This window comes from Martes martes, assembly GCF_963455335.1.
Source record: "Martes martes genome assembly, chromosome: 11".
In the NCBI taxonomy this organism is placed as follows: Eukaryota; Metazoa; Chordata; class Mammalia; order Carnivora; family Mustelidae; genus Martes; species Martes martes.
In genome coordinates this window covers 75,257,571-75,270,279 of record NC_137899.1, presented here as the reverse complement: position 1 = coordinate 75,270,279, position 12,709 = coordinate 75,257,571, and the positions used below count along the sequence as shown (strand labels likewise).

The 12,709-nt window shown below is 41.8% G+C and overlaps 1 protein-coding gene across 2 annotated transcripts in view; it reads right to left on the bottom strand.

The window, feature by feature from the left end:
- The window catches only part of CAV1 (caveolin 1), a 35,904-nt gene extending 23,903 nt beyond the window's left edge, over positions 1 to 12,001 (bottom strand). The window contains exons 1-2 of one of the 2 annotated variants that reach the window (XM_080817934.1): positions 11,771 to 12,001; positions 10,199 to 10,363 (exon numbers count right to left, since the gene is read on the bottom strand). In XM_080817934.1, coding sequence (XP_080674060.1) covers positions 10,199 to 10,363; positions 11,771 to 11,800 — 195 coding nt within the window. In that variant the 5' untranslated portion in view covers positions 11,801 to 12,001. Of the gene's footprint in view, positions 1 to 10,198; positions 10,364 to 11,061; positions 11,341 to 11,770 lie in introns of those variants that run through there. The other variant, XM_080817935.1, reaches the window with a different exon arrangement.
- Between the last annotated feature and the right edge of the window lie 708 nt (positions 12,002 to 12,709).

The following is a 12,709-nucleotide window of genomic DNA, read 5'->3' as shown; positions in this document are numbered from 1 at the left end:
TGTTGGGAACTCACCCAGCATCCAGATTTCTTGAGGTCTGAGGTTTTACGTTAGTCCTCACATTGGTCCTTCCCCCTCCTTCCCCAGCATACCTGCCAGGATCTAGAGACTGACCTTAGAGCTACAAGCCTGTCATTCCCAACTCAGAGGACGTCTGGAATCCCCCTTGCCAAATGCTGCCCACCCACTCTAAGAACACAGCCATCTCTTTCTGCACTCTGGAGATACTGCCATCTGCTTGGATTATGATCTATTGCTGGAGAGAGAGAGAGGCACTGGAGTGCCCTAGGTGACAACCTGATTCTAGTCTCTCACTGTCTAGGTTGAAACTCTGACTACTTCTTACCTTTGTAATTTTGAGTGAATGGCTAAGCCTGAGTTTCCTTATCTGCAAACTGAATGTGATGGTGATAATAACAGTCTTCCATAGTCATTGGAGGAGGAATTGTGCCACTGAGCTAGCCTGTAGGAATGTTGGAGGAAGCATCCCATCGCCTATTTCACTCTCGCCTGCACCTCCAGCACTTTTTGGTTGGCCCCATTGCTTGAAGTTAACCCTTTCTATTAGTGAAGGCCGTATCTCATAAATTGACTTCCTGGCCTAATAATGCCTCTGTGCAATGCTGTGGCCTATAAAGGGACAAATGCCTTGGCTGGGCATGGGACGCCCTGCTGATCTGGGAACTGCTTGCTCTGGCCACACTGTGTCATCAGGCATGGCAACATTGTGGGGATCCCCACAAAGAAATGGATGTGGGGATCCTGGAGTTGATGTGTGCAAAGCTCAGTCCAGCACAGAGTGGGTGGCAGGACAGGGAGAAGGGGCCTTGTGGTTCTCTTTATCTCTGTTTCTTTTTTCTCCCAGTCTTCTACTTTCTCACTACTTGGGTCCAGATATCAGCATCTTTTCTAGTCACTCATTATAAATGAAAAAATGTAATTGTGTTTGATACCTGCAACAAACAGAAGATGATGCAGTGCAATCTCTAGACACAATTTATCTTTTTACATAAGATTCTATCAATGCCCGTTGGTACCGTAATGTCTTTATTGGGTTCAGGAATTGAAAATTGAATACAGTTTTTAAAAACTTCACTTTTAAATTGCTATAACATAGAATAAATATTAAGCACATACACACAGCATCACAATTTATTTAAACCTCCACCAAATTGAAAATGCCTGGCTCTTAATTACCTAAACAGCTGATAATGACTAAAGGGGAAGCTTGGTTGTGCCTTTAGGAATATGTATTTCCCCTGCCATGAAATCATGACCAACGAGAAGACATCTTCTCAAGGTTCAATAAAGGAAACAAGATGTATTTTATATCTGAAACATCAACATAGTTCCCATGAAAGGCAGGAAATAGGTATTCCTTGCAGGTGTAAATCTGTTCTACCAATTAGTTCCCCTGGTAGTTGCAAAGTACATGGATCATGCAGATTTCCTTTAAGACAAAATTAAAAACACTTCCCCTGCCCTAAACAATGGTTCATGTGAAAGCATGCCATTTTATGTTTCCTGGACTAACTGAAAAATAGTTAAAACTATTTTAAACATTTTAATCTTTGATGGAGGAGCTGACAAAAAATGTGATGGAAGGATGTCAGTTTCATTAACCCTATGTTGCAGGGAAAGAAACTAAGGTTTCAGGATGGAGTAGATTGGCATTTAAGAGCTCCTCCTTCAAGTTATAGTGCGGCTCGATGGCTGTGATGACAGGCAGGAGTGGGGTCATGCAGGAGAGCAGAGAGGAAAGAAAGGCATGTCATGACTGGCATATGAAAATTTTGCCCATTTTGCTAAAAATTAGTGTGTGTTGGGGTTTTGAATGTATTCTAGATTATAGGAATCGGCTATAGGCCATTGCCAATCCATCTGTGACCTTATAATTTTTCTTCCAAGCTAGGACACTTCTAAATATGGAAGGGGCACTATTAATAGTTACTCAGGGTTGATCAGTACTAAATTGTCTGTATACAACAACCTAGAGCACCTAGGTGACCCTACAATGCTAAGCTTATGGTTGGCTATAAACCTAAGTGGCCTCAAGAGATGGAGAACCACTGAGCAAAGTTGATCTGGGAGCCCTTCATGGTGTTTCAAAACTCTCTGGCAGGGTTTAAACTGGCCTGACCTTCAAATATTCTTCTGGCAGGGAGAACATCTAGAATTATGTAGTGTTACTGTATAGTTCTCTATTGTCTTAAGATAGACCCATCCAGAATGTATGTCTTTAAACCACCTTTCTAAACCTGACTTCACAATGTAATTATATAGGGAACTTAACTTATAGGGAAAAATACAGATCCTTAGACTCTAGCTCTAGATATTCTAATTTAATAGATCTATAGTAAGTTCAAGCACTTGTGTTTTCAAAAATTCCTCTGGTGATTCTGATGCCTAGCTATATTTGAGAACACTCTTAGGTTTGTAAAGAGGCTATAGGGTTTTTAAAGAGCTAAAAATTTCAAAAAAAATTTTTTTTAAAGATTTTTATTTAATTTGACAGACAGAGATCACAGGTAGGCAGAGAGGCAGGCAGAGAGAGAGGAAGGGAAACAGGCTCACGGCTGAGCAGAGAGCCCAATGCGGGACTCGATCCCAGGACCCTGAGATCATGACCTGAGCTGAAGCCAGAGGCTTTAACCCACTGAACCACCCAGGCGCCCAAAATTTCAAATTTTTAATATGAATATTAGAAGTTGAGAGCCAATACAGGAAGAGAAAATATGAAAGAACATAAATATTTTCCATAATTTAATATTTTGTGTAGGACAAGAACAGAGGCAAATTGTTTAAAAATATATAAGTTCCTTATTTTTCTTATGCCCTGTTTACTGGCTCAGGAACAATTTGAGACATTATAGATGAGTCATTTTTTGAACTAAGCCCTGAAGATTATAAAATTTAACAGACAGTGGAATGTGGTAAAGGAATTCCAGCAAAGTTTACAAAGGAAACTATATAAACAGAGGCAAGGAAATAGCTATAAACTCTGTGTGAGTAGTGTTCGTATCTAATTCCATATGGTAGCCATGGCATAGTGCATAATTATTTATAGAAAGAAGGATGGCTTTTGGAGGGAATGCTATTATATGAGAATGACTCTCATTCTTTATAGTTAGAGAAATTGAAGCACAGAAACAAAATAGCTTGCCCCAAATACTTTTAGGGTTGGTGTTTATTAGCTTTTATTAGCCAAACAAGTTCAATCCTATTTATAAACCTAATTCTTAGGGACTACCGAGGGAAAGAAATCGGTTGGCCCTGACATTCTTTATTCCTTCCTCGGTCCCACACTAACGGGACTAGATGCTTTTTCTAGTTGAAAGAGATCATGAAAGCAGTAGGCCATTATGTTGAAACCAAAACTGATCTGATTACTATGTACATGTTTTCCCTTGACTGTTAAAGAAGAAGAATTTTGTGTGTGTATTTAAGAATGATTACATTCAAGTTTTAGAGAAGAAAGATACAAAAATATTTTTTCTTATCTTGGCACAATACTCTTTCCACTCTATCAGGATATATGTCAGGCTGAGGGTTATATATGTCTAGGGGCTGAGGGTTTCTTTTTTTAAGAATTTCTTTTAAAAGAAGTATAGTAGGCAAATCTTTTTCTCCATGGCCTTAGGGTACTATAAAGGAGATAATATACAAGGTCCACAGTATGGAAGAAGAAACGGTGTGTGTTTCTTGGCATAAACCATCCTTGTATGAAAACAGCAGCCTTGCCCTTTCCCCACACAAACCAAGTCAGAAGGATCATGAAAGGGCCCAGCACCCCACAGATCAGTGCACACAGCCCTATTCTTGTAGGGACTAATTCTCTGTGGGCATTTCATCATAGAGATCTTATGTTGAAAAGTAGGGCAAACTAAAAAGCAGTTTCATTCAAAATATGAAAATGTCTATTATTTTATGGACTTGAGTGGGCAGGACACATAAAGCAGGTGGTTTTTCAAATTACTGGACTTCCCAGATGCTGCTTACTATTGCAGCTGTTCTTACTTTAAGCCCTTTTAAAATGTAGCCAGCACTGCTATTAATTGGAAGAATAAGCCACATCATGAGCTTTTCCATAATTCAAAGATATTTGGTCTATCTGGTCTTAAACTTTAATAAATAATTATGAAATTTTATTTGGCTAAAAACAAGTTATTTTTTGATGATGGGAGATGGAGAAGAAAAAGACTTTCTTTTAATAATCATTTAAAATGTATATCATTGTTGGCTGAACGTGAAAGTGTTTTCAGTTGCTTAAGAATGAATAATATCCCGCATTTAGTATCGCTCAGTGATGTGAGAATAATTTCCCAACAAAAATGACCATAATACTCCCTTACAAGCTGGAGATTCTGAATTGCATGCATGATCTCATATGTGGCAGAATATCAGTCACCATCGTGTGGAGCTATCTCCTAAACAAATAAACAAACAAAACCAATACCAATTCTAACAGAAGATAATATTAACAGGGTGCTGAGTGCTCTGAGACAATCTGATCTTTTAAATCTTATGCTTTGATTATATATCAAATAAATATAGAATTTGAAATTACCATTATATTGAGATTAATCAATAATCACTCTAGAATGCTTTCCAGCTGAAAAGGATTAGAGAGGTGTGGGGACATTATTCTGAAATCAAAACCAATCTGATTACCATCTTATGACTTTTTTTGACTGCTAAAGAAAATTTGTGTCTGAGCATATTTAAGAATTATTACATTCAAGTTTTAGGATAGAAACTTATAAATGTATATTTTTATTTTCCAACGAAAGCCTTCTCTCAGATGTTCTGATTTTTCTCAGGACTAATCTCAGAATCATCTTCAAGTCATTTATCACCTCATAGCAACAGTCTATAAGAATCACATAATCTTGTCTATTCTTCCCTTATTTCAAAATATCTGTTTTGGACAGTAACCATTTGAAAACGTGGATAAAATTTTAAACTTCTATAGTCTTTGTGCTTTATCTCTTAAGGAATTGGAAATTGGGCCGGTAACCATTATGTTCTCTTCCAGTTCTCAGAATCTGTCATTTTATGCCTATCTGATTTTATCCCCAGTGCCACTGCATACTGTCCTCATTTCATGTCTAGATGACGATGCTGTTACATCTTAACTGTTCTCTGTTCAACCTTTCATTACATCCTATAGCTTAACCAGTCATCTTTGAGAAAGCCCATCGTCATCATGCCGTACTCAAACGTAAAGTCTTCCTAAGATGATAAAGTCCAAACTTACCATGAGAGCTGGGTAAAGTAAAGTACTCTGCCATCTGGCCATGATCAGTCTGTTCATTTTTTTTTTTAAGATTTTATTTATTAGACAGAAAGATTCACAAGTAGGCAGAGAGGCAGGTGGAGAGAGGAGAGGAGGAAGCAGGCTCCCTGCTGAGCAGAGAGCCCGATATGGGCCTCGATCCCAGGACCCTGAGATCATGACCTGAGCTGAAGGCAGACGCTTTAACCCACTGAGCCACCCAGGCGCCCCCAGTCTGTTCATTTTTATGATCTACCACTCTGCCACATGAATTCTCTAATCCCACTCAAAATGGGCTACTAAACCTTCCATCATGCCCTGTATGAGACATTCCCATCTCCATGTCTGACTTGTTTAGAACACCTTCCTATGCTTTTCTCAGCTATTTGCATTCTGTTTGTCCTTCATGATCCAACTCGGATTGTACTCCTCAGGCCCTTCTTTATTAAACTATCTGTAATCCATCTTCTTTCCTTTACCCTGTTGACCCCATCCACAGGGTCTCCCTGATACTTAAATATCAATACCATTCACTTTTTTAAAAACTTTATTGAAGAATAGTTGGCAAATATAATTGTATGTATTCAAAGTGTACAATGTGATGATCTGATATACATCTACACTGATTACCAAGATCAACATAATTAATGTCATTCACTTTTTAAAAACCTTTTTGTTATTCAATATTCAATGCTGCTTACTTTTGATTTATTTATACTATATATCTGATCTATTTCCAAAATGATGAGGAGGAGGTTTACAGTAGAGACCACATAAAACAGCATGTCAGTTAAAAAAGAAAGTGAAAATACAAAACAAAAAGTGGGAGAGAGGAGTAACATGTATTAATGAAACTTAAAATCTAACTATATGTTTTCCTGGTAGTCAAAGCAAGAAAGAACCCATTAGTTACCATTTGGCAGTGACTTACTATTGTGATATGGTGTGTGTATTTTTAAAAACTTTTTATCTATATGCATCTTGTCTCTCTAACTCTAATCTTTGTGATTGCTAGGACTTATTTTAGGAATTATTGTTTGTAGTATGTGGCACAGTGTGTAGTCTAACATATGATGAGTTTAATAAATTAATTAGTGATAATTATCAGAATCATAAATTTGAAGCTATTTTATTTATATAGAAATTCCAAATAGGGGCATAGTGAACATACAAATGAAAACGTGAACATAAAAAGAAGGCATAGAAATCTCAGAGGAAGGATGAAGTTCTGAAGTTGTGATCACTTTAATCAGAAGAAATTTTAAAAAGCATTCATAGCCTACTGTTTTGGGATAAATGACCGCATGGATGTAATATAGTACAGCAAACCTTTAATAAGATTAAGAAACTGATTTTATTGGAACTAAATTGTATAGACTAATTTCCTGAATCTTCTTTCCCTCCCTAAGGAGCTGTTTTATGAGACTGAAAGATTCCTGTGCAGATACACCATGCTGTTCCTCACACTGTACATCAGGGTTTCATTTCTTCTCCATCTAAACCTATTTTTCTAAATGTGGTTTAAGAGCCTTTTTAAAACAGAGGGAACTAGTCTGGCACTGTCTAGAAACAATTTCAATGATGATGGAAATGTTCTATACCTGTGCTGTCCAATTTGGGAGCCAGTAACCTCATGTATTGAGAGCTCAGAATGTGGCTAGTGTTGACTGAGGAATTGAATTTTAAATTATACTTGATGTTAATTACTTGAAATTTAAATGGAAAGAGCCACAAGTGGCTGGTGACTATAGAATTGGCAGAGGCAGCTTTTACAGAGCTGCTTGCCTTTAAACAGAACTTTCCATACCTGATTGGGTACCTTGACCACTGTTTCCTTATTATCACATGAAGTTTTAAGGTACAATGTATTAACAGTAAAACTTTGTGTGTTTTTGTTATTTTAAGAAGTCTATGTGGTCGGCATCAGGGAAATACAAATCAAAACCACAATGAGATACCACCTCACACCAGTCAGAATGGCTAAAATTAACAAGTCAGGAAATGACAGATGTTGGAGAAGATGCGGAGGAAGGGGAACCGTTCTACACTGTTGGTGGGAATGCAAGCTGGTGCAACCACTCTGGAAAACAGCATGGAGGTTCCTCAAAAAGTTGAAAATAGAGCTACCCTACGACCGAGCAATTGCACTACTGGGTATTTACCCAAAAGATACAAACGTAGTGATCCGAAGGGGCACGTGCACCTGAATGTTTATAGCAGCAATGTCCACAATAGCCAAACCATGGAAAGAACCTAGATGTGCTTCAACAGATGAATGGATAAAGAAGAGGTGGTATATATACACAATGGAATACTATGCAGCCATCAAAAGAAATGAAACCTTGCCATTTGCGACGATGTGGATGGAACTAGAGGGTATTATGCTTAGCGAAATACGTCAATCGGAGAAAGACAACTATCATATGATCTCCCTGATATGAGGAAGTGGAGATGCAACGTGGGGGGTTTGGGGGGTAGGAAAAGAATAAATGAAACAAGAAGCGATAGGGAGGGAGACAAACCATAAGAGACTCTTAATCTCACAAAACAAACTGAAGGTTTAGGGGTGGAGGGGAGGGGGAAAGGGAGAGGGTGGTGGGGTTACGGACATTGGGGAGGGTATGTGCCATGGTGAGTGCTGTGAAGTGTGTAAACCTGGCGATTCACAGACCTGTACCCCTAGGGCTAATGATACATTATATGTTTATAAAAAAAAATTATAAAAACAAAACCACAAAAAAAAAAAGAAAAAAAAAAGAAGTCTATGTGGTCAAAAGTAAAATTTAGGGAAATTTATTATTTACTGCCTTGTAACATGGAGAGGATCATCCCTGTTTCTGTCATTATGTTTGTTTTTGGACTTAAAGAAAAGCACTTCTAAAATAGGACTCTCCATAGGGTATAGGCCACTTTTTCTGGGCTACTGGAAGATGACACCCTTTGGGCAGAATTTGTACTTGTAGCCTGGGTGTCTCTCTGTAGGACATTCTCTAAAATCCTCTCTCAACTGGGCATCTGAGCAAGTGGGCCTACCAAATTCTTCTCAAGGTGGACTTTTCTGTCTGTTTTATTTTGCTCATAGGAGCAAATGGGAGGTGTTTGCTTTCTTTAGGCCAGGAGGAGCTTGCTCTAACTCTTCCTTTTAATTTTTTTTTTTTTTTTTAATATGAGGATCCCCACACTTGCTTTTTGAAATGCTATTCTGTTAACTGCTATTTCCTTTAAGCCTGTTATGCCTTTTTTCCATCTGAGTTGAAGTCTCTTTCCCAGTGGAGCCTTTCTTTCTTAGCTTAGTCATGCTATGTGTGGAGACCCACATCCACACTGCTGGCCTCTCTGACTCATCCTGGGAGGCTTGCTTGCTCCAGAAACCCCACTCACACTGCAGTGGAACAACAGGGAGGCTCCAATAAAGCCAGCCCTTTCTGAAATCTGCCTCTTTTCCTGGCATCTCTTCTTCTTGTCTATAGCTACATGAGAAGGGAAAAAAGCAAAAATGTCCTCCCCCCCACTTTAAGGTAACGCTTTTAGTAAATAGTTTCTAGCAACCCTAATTTCCAGTTTATAAGCTACTTTTGTTATTGCTGAAGCTTTTAAATATTCCATAATCTGGCTAGTAGAAAAACCCACTAATGGTCCAATTTTCCTTTTTCCTCCACCAGCAAGCCAAGAGAGTCAATTCTGACAGTTACATTTTCCTTCCAGTTACAGGTTAAATTGTTTTCCTTTTTGAAATATATTATTCATAAATGTGAACAGTCTCTGAACTATAGCTCCTCCCATCCACAGATAGGTAGGTGGAAATTGCTCATCTGCCCCATTGGCTGTTCTGGAGTTGTACAGAGCTGGGTCTTCACACTTCCAGGCCAGGATTTTCCTTGGCCCTCCCTACCCCTCAAAGTAAACCCTCTGCCAAGAATGGTTCAGGCCCATGATTTCCTAATCCAGATGGGTTCAGATAATAAATTTCTCTGACTTGATTTGCTAAAAGGATCAAAGTTGAATAATATAATGATAATAAAAAAACCGATTACTGACTCAAATCTAAGTTTGGCCAGTAACTCATTCAATTGACTTATTTTTTTTTAAATCACTAAACACATTCTGAAAGTATAAAAAAGAACTCCAACCTGAGTGTCCCATTAACTCGGGGAAGCCTGACCCAGGTAGTCCCTAAAGAAGAAACTTTATATACCTAACTAGAGTTGTCTATGGGAGAAATCAAGAGGTGCACATTATTTTCGATTGTGTAAATTAGCTTGGTTGTGCACAAGTACCACTTTTTCCCAGTTAAAATTCTCTCTCTCTCTAGATATATATATATATTTATATATATATATATATAATATATATATATATTATATGTACTCTTTGTCTTTAGTCAGAAGCATTTTACCCACCTTATTATTTTTAAAAAAATAACTTTGGGTTATCTTGATTGAAACTGGGAGAACCTGCCCACTCTGTATTCCTGTTCTCATCTCGGCACAAGACCTTACACAATGACCTTACTGCTTTAATTTTGTGTGCAATGGGGCACCACCCTTTGCTAGCTTTTAAGCCTGGGAATACACAGAGGGTGAACTGCAAGGCAACCGTCTCAGTCTCTCAAGGAGTACGGGTCAATCTGTTGCAGAGATCTGGAGGTTCATTTGCCAGGAGAAAAGTGCAGTTATATGAAACTCAAGTTAGCTAAATTCCACCTGAGCTAACCAGCAGGAGGTGGTGGGAGGGAATATGTGACATTTTTGACAACTGTGGAATCTCCCACATTATCAAGCCGAGAAAACACTATGTGTGGCAAAGGTACAGAAGGATACACAGACTGCTTGCCAGAGGAGAGATGTCCCAACCCTGACAGCATCCCTGGGGCAGGGGGCACGGAGGGGCGGCGGCCTTTACACGCTGGCTGCCTCACCTTACCTTGACCACATCGTCGTTGAGATGCTTGGGGTCGCGATTGACCAGGTCGATTTCCTTGGTGTGCGCGTCGTACACTTGCTTCTCATTCATCTCTTCTGCCATGGCCTTGTTGTTAGGCTTGTAGATGTTGCCCTGTTCCCGGATGGGAACAGTGTAGAGATGTCCCTGTGCAGACGTCCAGGAAGGGGAGGGTGGCCGGGGAGATGGGAAGAAAATTTCAAGAAGAAAAACAAGCGATCAGAAGTCAGCCTGGTGGCTGGGCAACCTCGAGTTTCAAAATCGAACTAACGGCTTCGGCAGTGGTGGCTCCGCGCACAGTAAACTCCTTGGCGCCGCAAGCTTTTTAAGAGGATCGAGGAGAGGACACCACACCCCTCCGTACCAGGCGGGGAGCTCCGGTCTCCCCAGCCCGCCGCCAGGGGTCAGGGCAAACCCCGCAGCGTCCGCCTAGGCCCCCGCCCGGTGCACACCCAGCCCACTGTACCCTGCAGAGACCCCAGCAGGAGAGGGGACCCAATCTCTGACTTCTGTCCAACCACTCTTGCTGCTACGCCACCGTCGCCCCGAATGCTTCACCTGCTTTATTTTTCCCGTCCCCCTAGCCCCAATTCCTTCTCTCAATAAGCTCTTCAAGCTTACCTTGCAGATCCAGTTTGAACCCCCGACCCACGGAGTGTCCCCATTTTTGTTGCTTTCTGGTCGCATCTCCCTCGCACTTGTTCGCGTCCCCCACCCTCCCTCAGCCCTCTTTGTCCCTACATTGCTTTCCCCACCCCCGTGGTGGTCACAGTGCCGAAAGCCCCCATCTGTGGAGCGAGCCATGTGTCAACCCCCCTAAACTCCTTAGGACAACGATCTCTCACCTGCACAGCGCCCTCGACCCACCCTCAGGTCACTCTTAGGCTGCCGGCCGGTGGCTGAGCCGCGTCCGCGCTTGAGAAAACGAGGTCTCCACACCCGGGCGGAGCCCGAGCGCAGGAGGGTGGTTGGAAGGGGTGGTGGTAGTTGGGGGGAGGAGAGGTCCATCCCTCTCCAAACACCCCGCCAGGCGCCAAGATGCAGAAAGAGTTCTTGAGGTGGCCCAAGAGCTTTGGAAAGTGCAAACAGGACGCTCTCCGCCCAAGCCAACCCGTCCAGGAGCCTGGCAGGGAGCCGCGGGGACTGTCCCCAGGATTGCGGGTGAATGACTTCCCACCCTGCGTTCCATCTCGCCGCCTCTCAGCAGGCAGGGGCTGGACCGTGGGAGTCCCGAAATAAAGCAGCAAGCAGCACCCCAGATCCACCTAGAAATGCGTCCTCAGTGCTAATTTCAGGACCCGACTCCCCTTTCCGCCTCCCTCTAGTATAGGGGCACCCGGCCCCTTTTCTAAATAGAAAAATAGAAAACATTCCTGCCTCCTCTTCACCTCTCTGCCCAGGCCCATTCCGCAGAGGTGCCAGCGCGAGAGAAGTGTTCCGAAGTCGAGAGAGGGCTGGGGCAGGGAAAGCAGTCGGAATATTTGGAGTGGGAGATAGCAGAAGGAGGCACTCCTTGCGCTCGGCAGGGCTCGGCGCGTACCCACACAAGCCTACCTCGGAGTCTACGTATTTGCCCCCAGACATGCTGGCTCGTGGCTGGATGAAGGCTCTGAGATTTCCCTGGACTGTTATTTAAGGGAACTGAGGAAGGAAGATCTTGTATTGTATGGGGGAGAAAAAGGCGCTGGCGGGGGGGCGGTGGCTGGGAGGGAGCCTCCTGGCCGTCCTCCAAGGGTTTGTTCTGCAGCGGTTGGCCGGGACTTGCGCGGTGCCGGGTCTAGGCACATCCCCAAGGTTCTGGCAGCAGAGGGCGGGGAGCGCCCGCAGGGAGCAAAGAGCAATGAGAAAGCGTTTCACCAGCGCTGAGTTGCTTGGGCAAATATTTTAAACCTGGGGCAAGATTTTCCCAGTTATGAACCACTCAGAGGCGTCCTGCGGAGAGCGAATGTTTTCGAAGTGCTATCATTCTCACTGGGGTGGCGAGTGAAGGGACCCGCGCGTAAGCAGAGATGCCCAGCTTGGGCACCCGAGCTTCAGAAAGAATTCAGCTTTGTTCTAAGCCTTTTCTCATCGCCCACGTTCCATCGCTGCCCAAGACACAGCTATCTCCCAGTTTCACAGAGGAAGGGAGGAAAAATGACCCAAAACCTTTATTTAGGTGCATTTCACATTTAAAGACAAGGAAGGAATTTGTGTGGTTTCCTGTGTATGGTGTGCTTTTGGTGACACTCCTTTACATCTAGTTGATGGGGATGGAAACTGGAAGAAGCAGATATGTAGAATTTAACATTTCCCAACCAATTCTGAAATTCTCCACAAAGCTTTGAAATAAATGAAAATGTTAAATTTTACTGATCTTTTTGGAACAAAGGAAATTCATGCCAACACGTTATGTCATATTTACAAATATGTAAAATATTTACAGTTGTAGAAATATTTAATTAGAGCTTCAAGTGTGTCATAGAGTTTTTTTTCTAATGTATTCGCCTGTGA